This window comes from Globicephala melas, chromosome 14 (assembly GCF_963455315.2).
Source record: "Globicephala melas chromosome 14, mGloMel1.2, whole genome shotgun sequence".
Lineage (NCBI taxonomy): Eukaryota > Metazoa > Chordata > Mammalia > Artiodactyla > Delphinidae > Globicephala > Globicephala melas.
Window position 1 is genome coordinate 22,325,330 of NC_083327.1, and position 16,732 is coordinate 22,342,061.

General features: G+C 49.0%; 1 protein-coding gene across 26 annotated transcripts in view; it reads left to right on the forward strand.

The window, feature by feature from the left end:
• The window catches only part of ANKRD6 (ankyrin repeat domain 6), a 260,264-nt gene that overhangs the window by 150,707 nt on the left and 92,825 nt on the right, over positions 1-16,732 (forward strand). For 24 of the 26 annotated variants that reach the window (XM_060283474.1, XM_060283471.2, XM_060283470.2 and 21 more), the window contains 6 exons: positions 2,951-3,049; positions 4,698-4,796; positions 8,403-8,501; positions 9,889-9,987; positions 12,383-12,481; positions 13,715-13,792. In XM_060283474.1, coding sequence (XP_060139457.1) covers positions 2,951-3,049; positions 4,698-4,796; positions 8,403-8,501; positions 9,889-9,987; positions 12,383-12,481; positions 13,715-13,792 — 573 coding nt within the window. The remainder of the gene's footprint in view (positions 1-2,950; positions 3,050-4,697; positions 4,797-8,402; positions 8,502-9,888; positions 9,988-12,382; positions 12,482-13,714; positions 13,793-16,732) is intronic. The other 2 variants (XM_060283473.2, XM_030859498.3) reach the window with 2 other exon arrangements.

Below are 16,732 nucleotides of genomic sequence, written 5' to 3' on the forward strand. Positions count from 1 at the left end.
AAAGGGGACACGCAGGAGACACCTGTGCCAGGTGCCTGAGGACCCTTGGTTCCCACCATAGCCTCACCCAGGTCGTCAGGTCTCCTTGCGCGTTTTGCTCGTCCCTCTGGAAATTGACGTTTAAGGGCTGAACTAGAAGTGAGATTTAGCTTCTTACGTTGAGCTAGAGTTTCACAAAGGAATGTTACCCCCAGGGAAGCAAGTGCACGAGATTCATGCTAAAAGCAAGTGATAAATACTGGTGACGTTCTGGCTCCAAAGCTGCCTCAACTCATGATTTAGTGGCAGCCCGTGAAACACAATAAAGCATTTGACTTGAAGCCAGGCTGACGTCAGACTGCACCTTGACTTAGCAGCAAGAGTGGCCCACACGGCCCACACTTTATGCAGAACATGCACAGAATGGTTACATTTGGTTACGTAAAAGGGTTGTTCTGACTGGGCCAAGGAGTGCTAGTTACAATGCCGGCAGCTTGTGGGGACAGTAAAAGGCCTCTAATGATTAGAAATCTGACTGAGGCGGTGTTTACCCTGAAGGAGGGGCTGCAGCCTCACTTTTGTTGCTGAGAACAGGGCACCACATTTCTTATCAGGTCAGTAACAAATTGCACTTGGGGTCCATTTTGGGAAAACCCATCACCATGCTGGTAGAGAAACAGGCAGTCTGGGAGATTCTTATAGAAGTTTTAAAAAGTTAAGACTGGGCAATTTTTCATGATTACTAAGTACACCTCATCTGGAAACACTTCCTAAGTTGTTTGAAGACGAGGTGTGTTGGCTTCGCACACCTTGTGCAAACACTGACCCAGTGGCCATGTTCTGCTTTTGACTGCATGGCACACAGAAAGGGTCCTCTTTGAGTAAGGGGTCTTGGAAAGGTGGGTGAGAAGAAAACCAAGGCTAAAGCTCATTTGTAATGGGAATAATAGCTTAGGATACCAAGGGGAGGGTTTGGTGACAGAATGCAGTGGACAGTGGATGGAATCATGGTAATGGGAGGGTGGAGGTCTGGATCCATCACTGCAGAATGAACAGTGAGAAAAGCTTCTGAGACATGGACAGTCCCTTTCCTGGTATATTGGTACAGCTTAGACTTTTAATAAATAGCAGTTTTTCCTGATGCTAGAAATTATATGTGTAAAATGTTGGAAAGTATTAAAAAGTATAAGGAAGAAAATAAAAATCATTTCCCCTCATGTTTCTTTTTTTGTTTTTTGTTTTTGTTTTCGCTGTGTTGGGTCTTTGTTGTTGTGTGCTGGCTTTCTCTAGTTGCGGTGTGCGGGCTTCTCATTGCGGTGGCTTCTCTTGCGGAGCACGGGCTCTAGGTGCGTGGGCTTCAGTAGTTGTGGCACGTGGGCTCAGCAGTTGTGGCTCACGGGCTCTAGAGCACAGGCTCAGTAGTTGTGGCGCACGGGCTTAGTTGCTCCACGGCATGTGGGATGTTCCCGGACCTAGGGCTCGAACCCATGTCCCCTGCATTGGCAGGTGGATTCTTAACACTGTGCCGCTAGGGAAGTCCCTCCCCTCATGGATTTTTAAAGGGAGATTTTTTAAAATTTTAAGAATGTGAATTTGGTTTTTAAATAGGATTAAGTACTTTTTTACTGTCATAAACTATACATAACATAAAATTGACCATCTTAACCATTTTTAAGTGTACAGTTCAGTGGCATTAAGTACATTCCCATTGTTACAAAACCATCACCACCATCCATCCCCAGAACTTTTTTTTGGATTAAGTGCTTTTAAAGTGCATTGTCATTTGTTACAGGTTCCAGGGATGTAAGTAGATTCAGCATTCGATTAAGGCAGTTTATAGGTAGCAGTGCATCCTTCTTTAAAAATCCTCCATGTTTTCTGTCTTCTAATTGTCTTTCCTCTCTCGGGCTAAGGACCAGGAGTGCCCCAGGGCATATCCTTTGCCCCTCCAGTGTTCCACCAGAAAACTGTTTATGTAAAACTCTTGCCAACCACATCATAGACCCCAAGAAGGGCAGGGAGGGACCTTGCCTCCTTTCACAGGTGAAGAACCTGAAGTCCAGCAAGGTGACAGGTGTCTCCCAAGGCCATGCGTGACGCACATCTCCTGACCCTCTTGCCCTGCACCCCTTCCGTCTCACCAGGAGTTTTCCACACCGTTCACGCATCTCCCCATTCAAGCCTGCGCCCCAGGCTGGACTTGATATCCTGAGTGCCTGTCAGAGATAAGATGTGCCCTCAGAGACTTCAGAACTCTCTCTTGCTACAGACTTGATGGTCTTACTTCTGGGATTTTAGTCCTTCTCTCAACTGCAATTAGGGGAAGAGTCAAGTTCCCTTTGGTGCCCTGACAGAGAAAAAGCAGGTCAGCAATCCCAGGAATCTGATCACAGAGGGGGTCAAATGCAGCATAAATCAGCGAGGATGCTGTCCTGAAACATCAGAAGAGGCTTCTGAGAGATGTGCAGTGACAGCCTGAGCCCCTGGCCTCCTCAGATGTCCTAGCGTAACCCCTGCATTGCTCTAGGCCAGGGCCAATCAACACGTACACCCGCTCTCCGGTCGTGAGTGCCGCTAGCTGACAGAGCAGGCCAGTGAGTCCTCTGACCCTGGGGAACGGGAGGCCTCCGCAGGGAGTAGAGATTCCAGGCATTGCTGGTTCCATTGCACAGCACACAGCCCAGCCCGCTGACCCAGTCTTCACAGATGTGACAGTCACACTGCCGTCCCCTGGCGTGACCCTCATCCAGAGGTCGGCTCTGCGGCCCAGGGCTGTTCTGCAGTTGGCTTAGGGTTACCACTGAGTTTGTGAACAAAATGACTCTCCAGGCATGCACTGTCTACTAACCAGCCCACCAAGCCCGGCTGGCACGCGGTGATGGGGATGTCCCTGTGTCGGGTGGAGGGAGGGAGCGAGTGGTGAGGGGCCGGGGAGGGCTGACTGCTGTCCCTGTCTCCCCGCCACCCGCAGGGGGATCAGACCGCCTTGCACCGGGCCACGGTGGTGGGGAACACCGAGGTCATCGCGGCGCTCATCCAGGAGGGCTGTGCTCTGGACCGACAGGACAAGGTGAGGAGGGAAGTGGGACGGGTCAGCCTGAGGACCCTCTTTGGGACCTGCCGAGCTCGTGAGATGCTGTCATTCCTGAGTCAGCTCTCATGCCTTAACATGAGGAAATCGTCCCAGGGTTCCTCTGAAAGAGTATCTGATATTGAATTTTTAAAAAACTCATCCCTCTGTTCTGTGGCAGCAGTGGGCAACCACATAAATATAAATGATGAAGAAAAAAAGTCTAGAATTAGTGACCTTTGGAGGCCTGGGTGGGGGAAGGGATGTGCCCCAGCCTGTTTCCTTTTTTTTTTTTTTTAAGATAACGGAGTGAGTTAATTTATTTAAACTACACTGGAAGAGAAAATAAGCAAAATCAAGTCTTTAAAAAATCCCAATGACATAGTGTTTTTAAATTGTCCCAGTGTTTTTAAATTGTCAAACCATCTTAAAACATAGGACTTTGCAATTAAGTGCAATCTGGCCTCTGTCCACTTTTTTTAAACAACCTTTTATTACAGTGTAACATACATATACAGAAAGGTGCACAACTAATACGTGTGCAGCTCAGTGAGTTTGCACTGCCTGAGCTCATCTGTGTGAGCCCCCACATCAAGAAGGAGGTCATTACCAGCACCCAGAAGTGTTCCCACCCGGGACCCCCTTCACTCTTCCTTCTGCTTCCTGCTTCCGGGCCACATATCCGCCACCACCATTCCCATCACCTGGCCTTTGGTACAGCCCTCGAGACCCTAGACTTCCCCTGTGGGTGTCAGCAATGTCAGGCCCGTGGCTTACTGTGTTGAATGAATGTCTAAGCCAGAGCCTGGGCGCAGTTGGACACTGTCCCTGCACTGCCCCCAGCTGACGGCCCTGTGCCTGGCCTGGAACAGCCAGGAGGGCGTTTCCATCTCTCCTCTCTGTGCCCCCGTCCCTTCACCCCTAATCCCAGGTCCCACCCCATGCAGTTCATTGCACTTAATATGTCTTTTTTTAATAGTAAGTTAAGCAAATACAAGCTATGTTTAATGGGTTGATTTCTATTGAAAAACCACCCGTTGAGGACACTCGTTTACCTTATTTACAGATAGATCACTGTTCTCAGTGCCTGCTCATTTGTTTGGGGCCCTGAGGCTTTTGGATTAAACTGGGAGAGATTAGATTTGGGGGAAGAAAAAGGAGCAGTGGAATCTACCTGTCTGCCCTTGGGGCCCTGGAACTTGTGAAGCTGGACTCTTCATTTGCCTGACCTTTGCAGGGTTCTCTCTGGGGCCAGAGCAGAGCAGAGGAGGCCCTCAGGGGCCATAGAGGTGGGGAGAAAGGGGCATTGTATCTCCTGATGCTACTTTCTGTTACATATGAGCTGTGCATGGGCCCTGGAGCCTTTCTCACCCTGGGTTCCCGGAGAGACTCAAGCCCTAATGCCTGAAGTCATCCACTGTAATACATCCTAAATCTAGAACGCACCTGGAACGGTACTTGTTAGGTACCGTTTCTGGAAGAGTGGAGAAACTGACCACTCAAATCACTGCCTGGGTTCTGTGGTTCAGGTGAGAAGCCCCGGCGGAGAAAGGCCCCTGCTTGTGCCCTGAAGTACCGTGTGCTCTGTTGACGGCAGTGAGACGGATCGGGCCCAGCTCATGTGCTTTCTCCTGTGTGTGCTCCCCAGGACGGGAACACGGCCCTGCATGAAGCGTCCTGGCACGGTTTCAGCCAGTCTGCCAAGCTGCTCGTTAAAGCGGGAGCCAACGTGCTTGCCAAGAACAAGGTGAGGCCCGGCAGGTGCTAGATCCCCTCGGCCACAGGTGAGGACGCCCGCCTGCCTTCCCGGCGGGAGCCTCCTCTCCCTGAGCAGGGCGAGGGCTCAGGGCCGCGGAACCTGGTGGGAATTGAAAGCTTGCAGCTCCTCGGTGGGAGCGATGCACGGGGTCCACGTGGCGGGGAGGAGGACCTACCTGGGGCCCCGGCCTCCCGTGAGCGCTGCGGCTTCCCTGCTGTCCCGTCGGTCTATGAGTGTGCGGTCCTGTGGGGACAGGAAAGGACAGCAGCCTCTCCTCTCTCTCGTTGTCCTCTGTCACCCCTCTCTCCTCCGTCCCTCTCCTTCCGTGCTCATTATTAGTGTGTCCCTGGACTAGTTTAGAAGCTTCACAGCAGACTGGCCCATCTGCCTGGGGCCTCCCCAGAGTGGCCTCGGCCTCTGTTGCTGTTGTCTCTCTGGGAGAGCTTGGCCTGTACCTCCTGCACAGCAGTGTGGGCTCACCATCCCCTCCCGCTGCCCCCTCCCTCGGGGTACCCTGTTCCTTGCTGCCCACTGACCTCCAGCCCAGTCCCCACAGGCCCATCGGGCGGTTTTTTAGCGGGCTCTCTTGGACTGCACACAGCTCTGTGCTGTGTTGACTGGTGAGATGTTTCTCATGGTTCCCTCAGGGGCCGAAAGCTTGAGGAAAGCAGCAAGCCATGCATCGTAACACCTCCAGTAATGCCTGGCTCACTGCCTGGCACGCTGGTGGCTCTCCATTTCTTCCAGGTGGTACATGGTCTGGAACATTATACCAACTCGAAGTAGGTGGTTTCCAGTTAATGGATAGGGAGGCCTAAGCTGGGAGCTAGTAGTCTTTTGTAAGATAACGTGATTCGTTTGTGACACAATTAGGGCCGTAAACCAGCCCTGGTGGGTCTGCACCACGCTCCCTCCTGTCCCCTGCAGGGCCCCAAAAGTATTGTGTGGGAAGCCATGTGTCCTCTCTCTAGATAAAGCAGCAGGGGCTGTTGGAAGCACAGGTGAGGTGCCGTCCCAGAAGAGGGACTTCCATTCTGCACCAGCCACAGCCTCTGCGGAAGCCTCTAGAAGGTCCTTCTCTTTTTTTTTCCCCCAGCTTTATTGAGGTATAATCGACAAATAAAATCGTAAGATATTCAAAGTGTACAACGTGATGATTTGATAATTCCCAGGGGTTAATGAACACATTGATCACCTCACATATTTACCTTTTGTGTGTGTGAGAGAACATTTAAGTTCTCCAATTAACAAGCTTCAATTATAGAAGACAGTGTTATCAGCTGTGGTCACCACGTTATGCATTAGATCCTCAGGCCTTGTTCATCTTACAGCTGAAAGTTTATACCTTTTTCCCAACCTCTGTATTTCTCCACACCCCAGCTTCTGGCAGCCACTTTTCTACTCTGTTTCTACCAGTCCATCTTTTTTTTTTAGATTCCACCTAGACGTGAAATCATACGGTATTTGTCTTTCCCTAACTTATTTCACTTGGTGTATTGCCCTAGGTTCACCCATGTTGTCGCAAATGACAGGATTTCTTTCTTTTTTAAAGGCTGAATAATATTCCGTTGTATAAGAAAGGTCCTTACTCGGCAAAGTATAGCAGCCCTTGTCAGGGAGATCAGTACTCATTACTCAGGGTGGGGAAAATGCCTGCTATGTATAGCTACCTAGGTCACAGTTGTTTTTAATTTCAGGTTTTGACATTGCAGCCTTTTGCATCTGACGTCTTTCACTTTGTACAGTGGTTTTGAGAGTCTTATATTGTTTCGTGTGTGATTAGTTCATTCCTTTTTATTGCTGAGTAACGTTCCATTGTATGGATGTACCACAATCTGTATTCTAACCCATGTCTTTTCATTTTCTTCATCCAAATGCTTTTCAGCATAATTGATTTTTTTTATTGGCAAAGTAAATTTTGGTATATTTCTACAGCCATCAGATTTCTTTTATTTCAGTCATTTATTCAACACATTTAATGACTCCCACGAAGCCAGCAGCTTTGAGACAACCTTCTCTATGTGCACTGAGAATCATACCAAGCTGAGCCCTGAGCCTTGCCACAGGGAGCAGAGTGTTTAAAACATTGGCAGACCCTTCATTTTGGAGGACTAAGCTAGCAGTGGTTCTCTACCCGGCTGCGCTTTAAAATCTCCCGGGAAACTTTAAAAACACGGGGGGAGGGGAGAAAACCAAACCCACCTGATGACCAGGCCTGGGGTGACCAGCTGTACCGTTTTTTGCCCTGAGCTGGGGGCGGAGTTTCCCAGCATGCCGGCCTTTCAGTGCCTACACCCAATTGGCCTGGCCCAACCCCCTGGGGCGGGGCCATCAGAGTTGCGTCTGCGCACTGGTCTATTTAAAGGCCCCCCACCAGGTGACTCCAGACTGCAGCCGCGGGTTGATGACTGACGGACGAGCTCCCGCAACTCTCGGGCTTAGAACTCACCACGTTCCTGGAGGTAACAGCAAGGAAGGAAGACTGCCCAGGCTGGTTAGAGCTAAGGTGGTGAGAGGGGAGTGAGTGACCCAGCAGCACACAGTTTCCCTTTATTTTTAAAAACTCATTCGTCTTTTTAAAGGGAAGGAATATAAACCATCCTTGAGTATGGGCAGACAGTGCTGTGTGATCCAGACAGGAGTAAAGCAGGCCAGGGAAAAGCCCTAAACAGGCAGGCTGATAGCTCTGAGCCCGCAGCTGCAGGCCTGACGCAGCTTTTAAGCTCAGCAGAACAAACATTGAGCTTACGTATTTAATCTCCTGAGTCCTTGCAGGCAGACACCAAATCACGTTGCCTGTTTCTCTTGTTGCTTTTCTAGGGGTTAGCAGCAGCCTTGCAGGCCTTATTCCCATAGTTTCAAAGAGTTCTCTTGTCAAAAATTCTTTCTGCAACGTTACTGTGGACATGATTCTGACCGTTGGTTGCCATTTTGACCTTGAAGGTAGAGTCCAAAAGCAAGAGGGTCTCCATCTGTGTGGGAAGTGACAGAAGCAGTTGTATTATGGCCTGTTGGGTGGAGGCCTTGTCTGTAGTTCAAATTTTGATGTTTCAAGAAAAACCCAAAATTTAAAAAGGCTTGCAAATTCTGTTAACCTTTAGCCTGCAGTGTCGGATGTGGCCTGTTTGCCTTCCTGACCCTGTTGGTAGGGTAGCCAACCAACAGCCACCCTAACACGGCTCTCCTCTGTGTTCCTCTTGTCGCTAAGAGGAACAACCTCGTGCACGTGCACAGCACTCTGCCATTAAGAAGATGCTCCCCTAGGCTCTCCGAATCAATCCTCACAGCCTCAGCATGTAGGAGTCACGCTCCATTTTACAGGTAAGGAATTCAATTAAGAGCCTTGCCCAGTAGCTTGCAACGAGTTAAGTGGCAGAGCCAGGATCTTGGAACCAAGGTTTCTATGAGTGATGTGACTCTTCTGCCCGTTTGGATTCCCAATTAAATGTTCTTGCCACTGAAGCCCTGGGACCACCGATCGGGAAGCAGAGAACGTGAGCCTTGACTCTTCTGTGAGTAAGCCTCGGGCCCCGGCAAGGGCCCGCGGAGGAGGGGTTGCTAACGTGTGCTTCCTTCTATCTGCTTCCCTCCCAGGCGGGGAACACGGCTCTGCACCTGGCCTGCCAGAATAGCCACGCCCAGAGCACACGCGTCCTCCTGCTGGGCGGCTCCCGCGCCGACCTCAAAAATAACGTGGGTGGACAAAACCGACCTCCCCCGCGCTGTCTCATGTCGCCTCGGAAAGTAACCCTGCAAGCATGCTAGAGTTCACATGTAGACAGTAAAAAGGGTTCGGGGGCTGCCGAGAAAGTATTCATTTTTTGCTAATTCCTAAGGGGTCCTTTAGGGGGATGGGAAGAGGACTCAACACTCGGAAACACTGCTTTTCTCCCATCCTTGCTCCCTTGCCTCTCAGCCTTGCAGTCTGTTTTATTGCGCACAGCAGGTGTCTCGCATATGAGTTTAGGAACGAAGCTAATTGTTTTCAGGAAGCCTCTGCCCGCAGAGGCTTCCTGAAAACTCTTAGCAAATACTGGTTGATGCTATACCCTGGAGGCCTTCTGATGCTCCATGCCCGGCGTCTACAAATCCATTACTGAGGCATCCTTGGGACGAGCTGATGGGCCAGTAGTTCTTAGAGGTGCCTGACCTACAAGGTGCCGTGGGTATCCCTCCTCCCTCCACAGAGCTGCATTTCCTTCATGAAGCCCGTGTCTCAGCCATGTGACAAGAGAATCTGAGGCTTCTCTCAAAAATGGCTTTAGCCGGGGCCCCTCTGATTGGGGGCAGGCTCATCTAAAGTGGTTCTGAGAATGCTCTGAACTTCAGCTTTGAGCTTGGTTTCTTCTTAATCCGGGGGGAGAAGGTTGTGCTGACGGCCAGCATCTCTAGACAGAACTAGAGCTTGACTGGAAACGCCAGGGGAGCACTGCAGAAGGTCACCACATTGTCTCCAGTTCTGTTTTCTCTCTGGGAGCAGGACTAAGGAAAGTCCTGATCCCGAGTTTTTCTGAATGCCCTGTTTTATGCTCAACGATTGCTTCCTCATCAGCTCCCTAGACTACATTGCTCCCCATGGGATACTGGGGTCCAACTAAAATGGGATGCACTTGAATTTTTTAGAGTACATGCTCTTAAAGTCCAACGGCTCACCCTGCTCTCCTGGCCCTCTCAGCCATGATGGATCTGTGATGGGAAAGTCTCATTTCCAAAGCAGTGCTGTTGGTCTTAATCAGGTTACTCCAGAGCCTTCGGGTCTTAGGAGAGGCTGGGGTCAGCTGAGTCTTAGTAAATGCCAGCTAAGCAGAGCCTCCCTTAGCTCTTGCGAAGGTCTCATGGGGAGCAGGCATCCAGTGTACGAAACCTGAAACAGTCTGCATGGTGGGGGAAAAAGCAGGGCTGCGGACAGAAAAGGGCTGTGAGTTGTGGAGTGAGCGTCTGTGATAAAGGAGATGCTTACAATTCAGGCTGTTACCTTCTAAAGAATATATGCTAGCCTGCCAGCTTTTAAAGGATATTCTTTTTATCTTCTGTTTTGTAACTGCTCAGACTGTGCTTAGAGTTTGATTTCTGTCCGCAGGCAGGCGACACCTGTTTGCACGTTGCTGCGCGCTATAATCACCTGTCCATCATTAAGCTCCTCCTCAGTGCTTTCTGTTCTGTCCATGAAAAGAACCAGGTCAGTGCATGTGTCCTCCCCATGGTTAACCTGCAGGTGTGTTGGCACAGACGGGAGCAGAGGCTGCTGGGGGGCGGTGTCCTTTCCTAGCCTGGGACTTGGCCAGTGCTGGCCTTTGCAGGACCCATGGAGTTCCTGTGGCCCTGGTTTATCTGGCCTCCTGGAGAAAGCATGCCCTTAGCATTCCAGTTCATATCACCACATTTGCATAGTGAACATTTTCTGGAGATCCTGCTGTGGGTTTTGTTTTTAGTGTGATTTTTAAAAAGGAAACCCACAAGAAAGAGTGGCTTAGTAAATAAGGAAGGGCGTTAGGTGTCTCATGACTCCTGAGTTCTCTTACCTGAACTGCCACCTTTATGTGAGCTGGGGGAGTCTCTCTTTTCTGTAAAGTTCGGCACCTGATCAGTATCTATGCCATATACTGGGGTTTTGAAATCTGTGATTATTAGTGTTCTGTGGAAATGTGATTTTTGTAGTTACGTGGATTTTTAAAAAGTTGTCTTGTTATTTATTGATACCTATACCTAAGTAATGCATTGGTTGACTTTTCTGAGTTTGGGTACGTAAATCTGAAATTAAAAAAAAAAGATTGTGATTCAGATTAAAAATACCCTATAATGGTGGTTACTGACCCTGGCCGCATATTAGAATCAACAGGATTTAAAAATACCATTCCTGAGTCCCACCCCAATATAAATGATCAGAACATCTTGGGGTGAGGTCCAGGCAATGGTATTTTTTTGTTGTTGTTGTTGTTGGTTTGTTGCGGTATGCGGGCCTCTCACCATTGTGGCCTCTCCCGTTGTGGAGCACAGGCTCCAGACAAGCAGGCTCAGCGGCCATGGCTCACGGGCCCAGCCGCTCTGCGGCATGTGGGATCTTCCCGGACCGGGGCACGAACCCGTGTCCCCTGCATCGGCAGGCGGACTCAACCACTGCGCCACCAGGGAAGCCCAGGCAATGGTATTTTTAAAAAGCTGCTGGCCTGAGTGTGCAGACAGGATTGAGAACCACTGACCTAATAAAATAGCTAAATTCTGTCATTCTCCAGCGTCGCCATGGACTCTAGGTTCATCAGGTTACCCCAAACAGCCCTCGCCAACCAGTGCTGCTTCTCAACCTGGGTGGTATATTACAGTCACCTGCCAGCTTTGGGAAATCATCAGACCCAAGCCACACTCCAGGCCAATTAAATCAGTGTCTGTGTGGGACCCAGGCATCAGTAGTTTTTAAGGCTTCCCAGCTGATTCCAATGAGCAGGCGAGACTGGAAACCACTGCTCCAGGGCTTCCCTCAAAACACACAACTAGGTGACTCAGGAATGAAATGAACGCTTTCTTCGGCTACTTACCAGAGAAGGAGGGCCTTGGGATGGCGGGATTTTCATGCTTTACTTGTTCACCTGCCAGGAACGAATGAATGATTTCACTTCTATATTGGTCTGACTTATTTATGTCATTCTGTTTGGGAATTAAAAACAGTTTGCATGTGGAACTGGCCCACCAAGCTGCATTTGACATAGCCTTCTTTCACAGTTGATTGAAATATTTTTTTGTTAAAAACAACAACAGAAAACTTACAGGCTATTTGGTAAGAGTTTGAAAACATCTGGTGTTAAGCGAATACTGATTCTCAGTGACTCCACCCAAACAAAACACCCTGGCCTGCAGGATGATTCCAGGTGGCCCTTTCACATCCCTGAGGATGGCTGCAGGGCTGGGATATTACTCCAGGGCCTGTGCAAGTAGCCATCTTTGAAGCTTCTGCTCATTCTAATTCAGAAACCAAGGGGTTCTCTGCCCACCCCCTGCCTGGGCAGAGGGACAGGGTCCAGAGCTCCTGGCTACCTGCCTGTGATCCTGCCTTTCAGGTCAGGTCCCACCATTCCCAGCAACCCAGGCCCAGCATGACTTTGCCCCCTGCATTTAATCCTGTCCTGTGATTTCTGGCATCTCCACTCAGAAAGGAATGTGGTATTCGTGCATAAGTTCATTCAGTTGCAGAGTCTCTTTCAAAAGAGCCACATTTAAACAACAAGGTCCTACTGTATAGCACAGGGAACTATATTCAATATCCTGTGATAAACCATAATGGAAAGGAACATGAAAGAATATATATATTTATAAAATGGAATCACTTTGCCATACGGTAGAAATTATCACAGCATTGTACATCAGCTATCCTTCAATAAAATAAATTTTAAAAATAAAAAATGAAGTATGAGTTAAAAATAATAAAAGAACCACATAACACTTTAGCCAAGGTCAGTCAGTCTAAGACAGATTTTAGTTTGACTTTGAAAAGCCACCGCCAGGCCATGGAATTAAAACGCCAGAGGCCTGTGGGCCACGATCCGATGGGGTTTAGCCGGCTTTCTTCTGATTAATTTCAGGCTGGAGACACAGCACTTCATATTGCTGCTGCCCTAAATCACAAGAAGGTGGTTAAAATCCTACTGGAAGCCGGAGCAGATGGGACCATTGTCAATAACGTAAGTGGAGTTGCAACAGTGGTTTCTAAAGGTGCTCCCACCCCTTTCTGGATCAGGGCCTGTGGTTGCTGCCCCACCCCCTGCGGACTCCAGAGCACAGCCTCACCCAGGCTCGCTCGGGAAGACCATGCGGCGGCACTGACCCCACGATCCTGGGGCCCCCGGGGGTGGACTTGAGGGAACCCTTGCTCTCAGCAGCCCCACGAGTTACAAACCCTGAGGGCTCATCTTCAGACAACTCAGCGAGCATGTCCTGGCATGAAAAAGGGTCAGGGGTGTGTAAGTAAACTGGCAAGTGGATGTTACCGAAAGTGAGTTCCAGGCCTTTTAAACAGATGTAGTCCTCAGAAAAATGGCCACCAGGCTAATCTTCCTCAAAACTCTGCTTTCTCTCTAAAATCACCTTCTCTCACGCCCTCTCTCTCAATGTCTCCCTCCTCCCCTCCCCTCCCCCTCTCATCCTATAGCAGGCACCAGCTCAGGCACCCTCTCTTCCTCGAGGTTGGCCTGTAATCTCTGTGCTCCTGAAATTGCAGACTCGTGGGGCACTGGGGGTGGAACAGTTGTCTGGGGAGTTGGGGGTGTCGAGGCTGGTAGTCCCCCCTCCCAGCTCTAGTACCTGGATTGGTGGTACCTCTCCCATGATGCCATGAGCACCTTTCCCTTCCTTAGAATCCCACTGTTTTCAACTCCTGGTCTGGGCTTTAATCTCTCTAGAGTCTCTGTTATGGCCATTGCTTCCTAAATGTTTTTCACAGTCCAGTTCCTGAGACTCTGTGGCTGGGCCCTGATCCGCCCTTCCAGGTGTTTTCTCCATTGTACTCCCGGAAGATGTATCGCTTGGCTGGGTTTTTATGATGCTTTGTGTTTTCTCAAGTGACAGGTTCCACCTTGACCCCATCTGTTTTGTTTTGTCTACCTCCCTCAATCCCTTTTCCAGGAAGCCTTCCTGGGTGAGCAGTGCCCCTGACCATTGTCTCTTAGAACACCTGCTGCTCACCTGGTCAGCACTTACCCCCTGTGCCTGTGTCCTCAGGTGTGACTGGGCTTCCCGTTGGATGGATGAGACTCAAGAGCAGGATCATGTCACATGCACGGTTGTGTTTTGCTGAGTACATGTGTAGGTGCTGGTGTGACCGGGTTGCTAGTTCCTGGGAGAGCTGTCCCCGCTGGGCTGTGCATGCGTGGGGCTGCTGTTCCGTACTCACTGGTCCTCCCTTTGCCTTTCCTTAGGCAGGCCGGACTCCACTGGAGACTGCCCGCTACCACAATAATCCGGAAGTTGCTCTCCTCCTCACTAAAGCGCCCCAGGTAGGATTTTTTGCATTTTCCATTGTATTGATTATGCGGGGTCAGCAGGGTCGTTGGGATTCCCCGGTTGCCATCTACTGAAGCCAATTCAGACCAACTTAAGAAGGGGACAGATGGGCTTACTGTCCAGGCAGCAGGAAGTGTAGGAATCCACATGAGCCTCCAGGATACCTGGAACCAGAGATCTCAGGCCCAGCAGGCTGTTCTCACACATGGGCATCATTTCCTCTCTGTGGCTGGATCATTGTCACAACCAGTTTCCTGAATCATAATTTCCCAGCCAGGGAAAAGTTCCAGTTTATAAATGTCATAGGAGGGGGCTTCCCTGGTGGCGCAGTGGTTGAGAGTCCGCCTGCCGATGCAGGGGACACGGGTTCGTGCCCCGGTCCGGGAAGATCCCACGTGCCGCGGAGCGGCTGGGCCCGTGAGCCATGGCCGCTGGGCCTGCGTGTCCGGAGCCTGTGCTCCGCAACGGGAGAGGCCACAACAGTGAGAGGCCCGCATACCGCAAAAAAAAAAAAGTCATAGGAGGGACTTCCCTGGTGGTCCAGTGGTTTAAAACTCAGTGCTTCCAATGCAGGGGGCGCGGGTTCAATCCCTGGTCAGGGAACTAAGATCCCACATGGAGTGCGGCATGGCCAAAAAATAAATAAAAACGGTAAAACATCGTAGGAGAAGATCACGATTGGCAAGCTTGGGGCAAATGCCCGGAACAGGTGGGGCAGAGGTGCTTTAGGAAGATGGTGGCATCCGTTTGACCACATGGTTAGAAGAGAAGTATTTCCCAGACAGAGGTGGGACGAGGCATCCGTCTGGGCAGACAAAGCCGTAAATGTCCACTAGAGGCAGTTGAGTACCGTATAGTTTTCTCATTTTTTATTAAATAATGGTATATTGGCCATCATTCAATTTAAGAAGATGACTGATATCTTAGTTGAGGTTGAAACGATCTAAGTCACAAAGAAATTTAATAGTGATGATTTATAAGCTGTTTATAATTTTAGTACCCTGAAATAACTGTTTATAGTACCTTCCACAGACACATAATTTTTATATAGTTGTGTCCACAATGTGTATACTCTTTAGTATTATGCCCTTTATCCTAAGTGTAATAGGAAACTGTTCTGTAGTCTTTACAGTTATTTATCACAGTGGAAGCATAATATTCTTTCTTTGGTTGCTGTTCAGTATCTTGTTAAACCATTTCCTTAATGTTAGACATTTAGGTTATTTCCCAGTTAGAGCTAGTCTCTTACCTTACAGCAAACACTGATTGGTTTTCCACCTTATTCTGGCTAATGCTGCAGGAAGACAAAGTCTTAGGGAGCCAGAGGGAGAGTCCGGACCCCAGCCTGCTGCACCATGGCCCAATCCCAGCCAGCCTGGGGTTCTGCACGGCCTTGATTCCATTTAAGTTTTAAAAACATGCCTGATATAACTAGCAGTTTCTGGAAATGGTTAAGATTTTTGTCTCTTGCAAAATCAATCACTCTCTTGCCTGTGGAGAAGGTCCTTCTCAGTGGGCTCTGAAAATCCAGAGCTCCTGACAGGTGCGAGTCGGGTGCTCCTTTGGAAGAAGGCTCCACCTCTGCCTAGCTGTTTGCAAACAAATCCTCAGCAGAATCACCTTTGGGAATCCTGATTAAAAAAAAAAAAAGCTAGTCTCTTGCAGATCAAAAGGGACACGGTCGGGGGGCTTCCCTGGTGGCGCAGTGGTTGAGAGTCTGCCTGGCGATGCAGGGGACACGGGTTCGTGCCCCGGTCCGGGAAGATCCCACATGCTGCGGAGCGGCTGGGCCCGTGAGCCATGGCCGCTGAGCCTGCGCGTCCAGAGCCTGTGCTCCGTAACGGGAGAGGCCACAACAGTGAGAGGCCCGTGTACCGCAAAAAAAAAAAAAAAAAAAAGAGGACAGGGTGCTATATAAGTGTCAGAATCCGTTAGTTACCTGGCATTTCAGTGCCTGGCAGTTTGATGGACAGCTAGCTCCGTGCTCAGCCACGTGAAGGATCATCAAGTCTTGTGGGATGGAGGGTCCCCCGGCACACGAGGATTGATGTGCCTTTAACCTGCCTGTCATTTATCTTCCAGAGCCCAGGAATCTCGATTCCCAGGGATAAAGCTGTCTTGTGGACTATTTTCCTGTGTGGTTCTCCTTTAGCATTTCCATTAAAAAAAAATGACTTAAGCTAGTTTTTCCACACCCATATTGAATAGCAAATAAATAGGATATTTTAAAAGTTTTTGTTTTTTTACATAATTGTACATACTAACCCTTATTTTCAGTGCAAAGAAAAAGCTTTGGAATATGCATAAAATTGCATGCATACTGTCCTGTTGATCTGCGGTTATAGAAATGGTCTCGTCTGAAACGAGAAATCCCCTTGCCTTGGCACCTAGTTGACCATGGATTTCGATGGTTCACAGCAGTACTAAGAGGATACTTCTTTCCGAGGCCTTAAGATCAATATTTCCTGATTTCTGTGAAGTGGGAAAGATTGATGATGGTACATTTGGTGGATGGCCTGAGAAAGGCTGTGAGCCATGCAGAGTCGTTTTCATTGGCTAATAGCATGGAATTTTTCTGATTATTTTGTGTTTGGGTGAAGTGAGTGTTACTTCTTATTTTTGATTGATGTGGTTCACAAATGCTTTGGAAAGTGAATTTCAGGCTGATTCTGGAGCTGTGTCCTGTTCTAAGTGTCTATAAAGCAGATGAGCAACGGGCCTTACTTCCCTTCATCAGACTCGACTTCTTACTGAGTCTAAAATTTAGCTGAGGACATTGGTTCTCAGACCTTTTTGGTCTAAGGACCCTTTTACTTCCTTAAATATTACGGAGGCCCATAAAGAGCTCTGTTTATGGGAGTTTATATCTATCAATAATTACCGTATTTGAAAATAAAATTTAGAAATATTAAAGATATTCATTTAAAAATAAG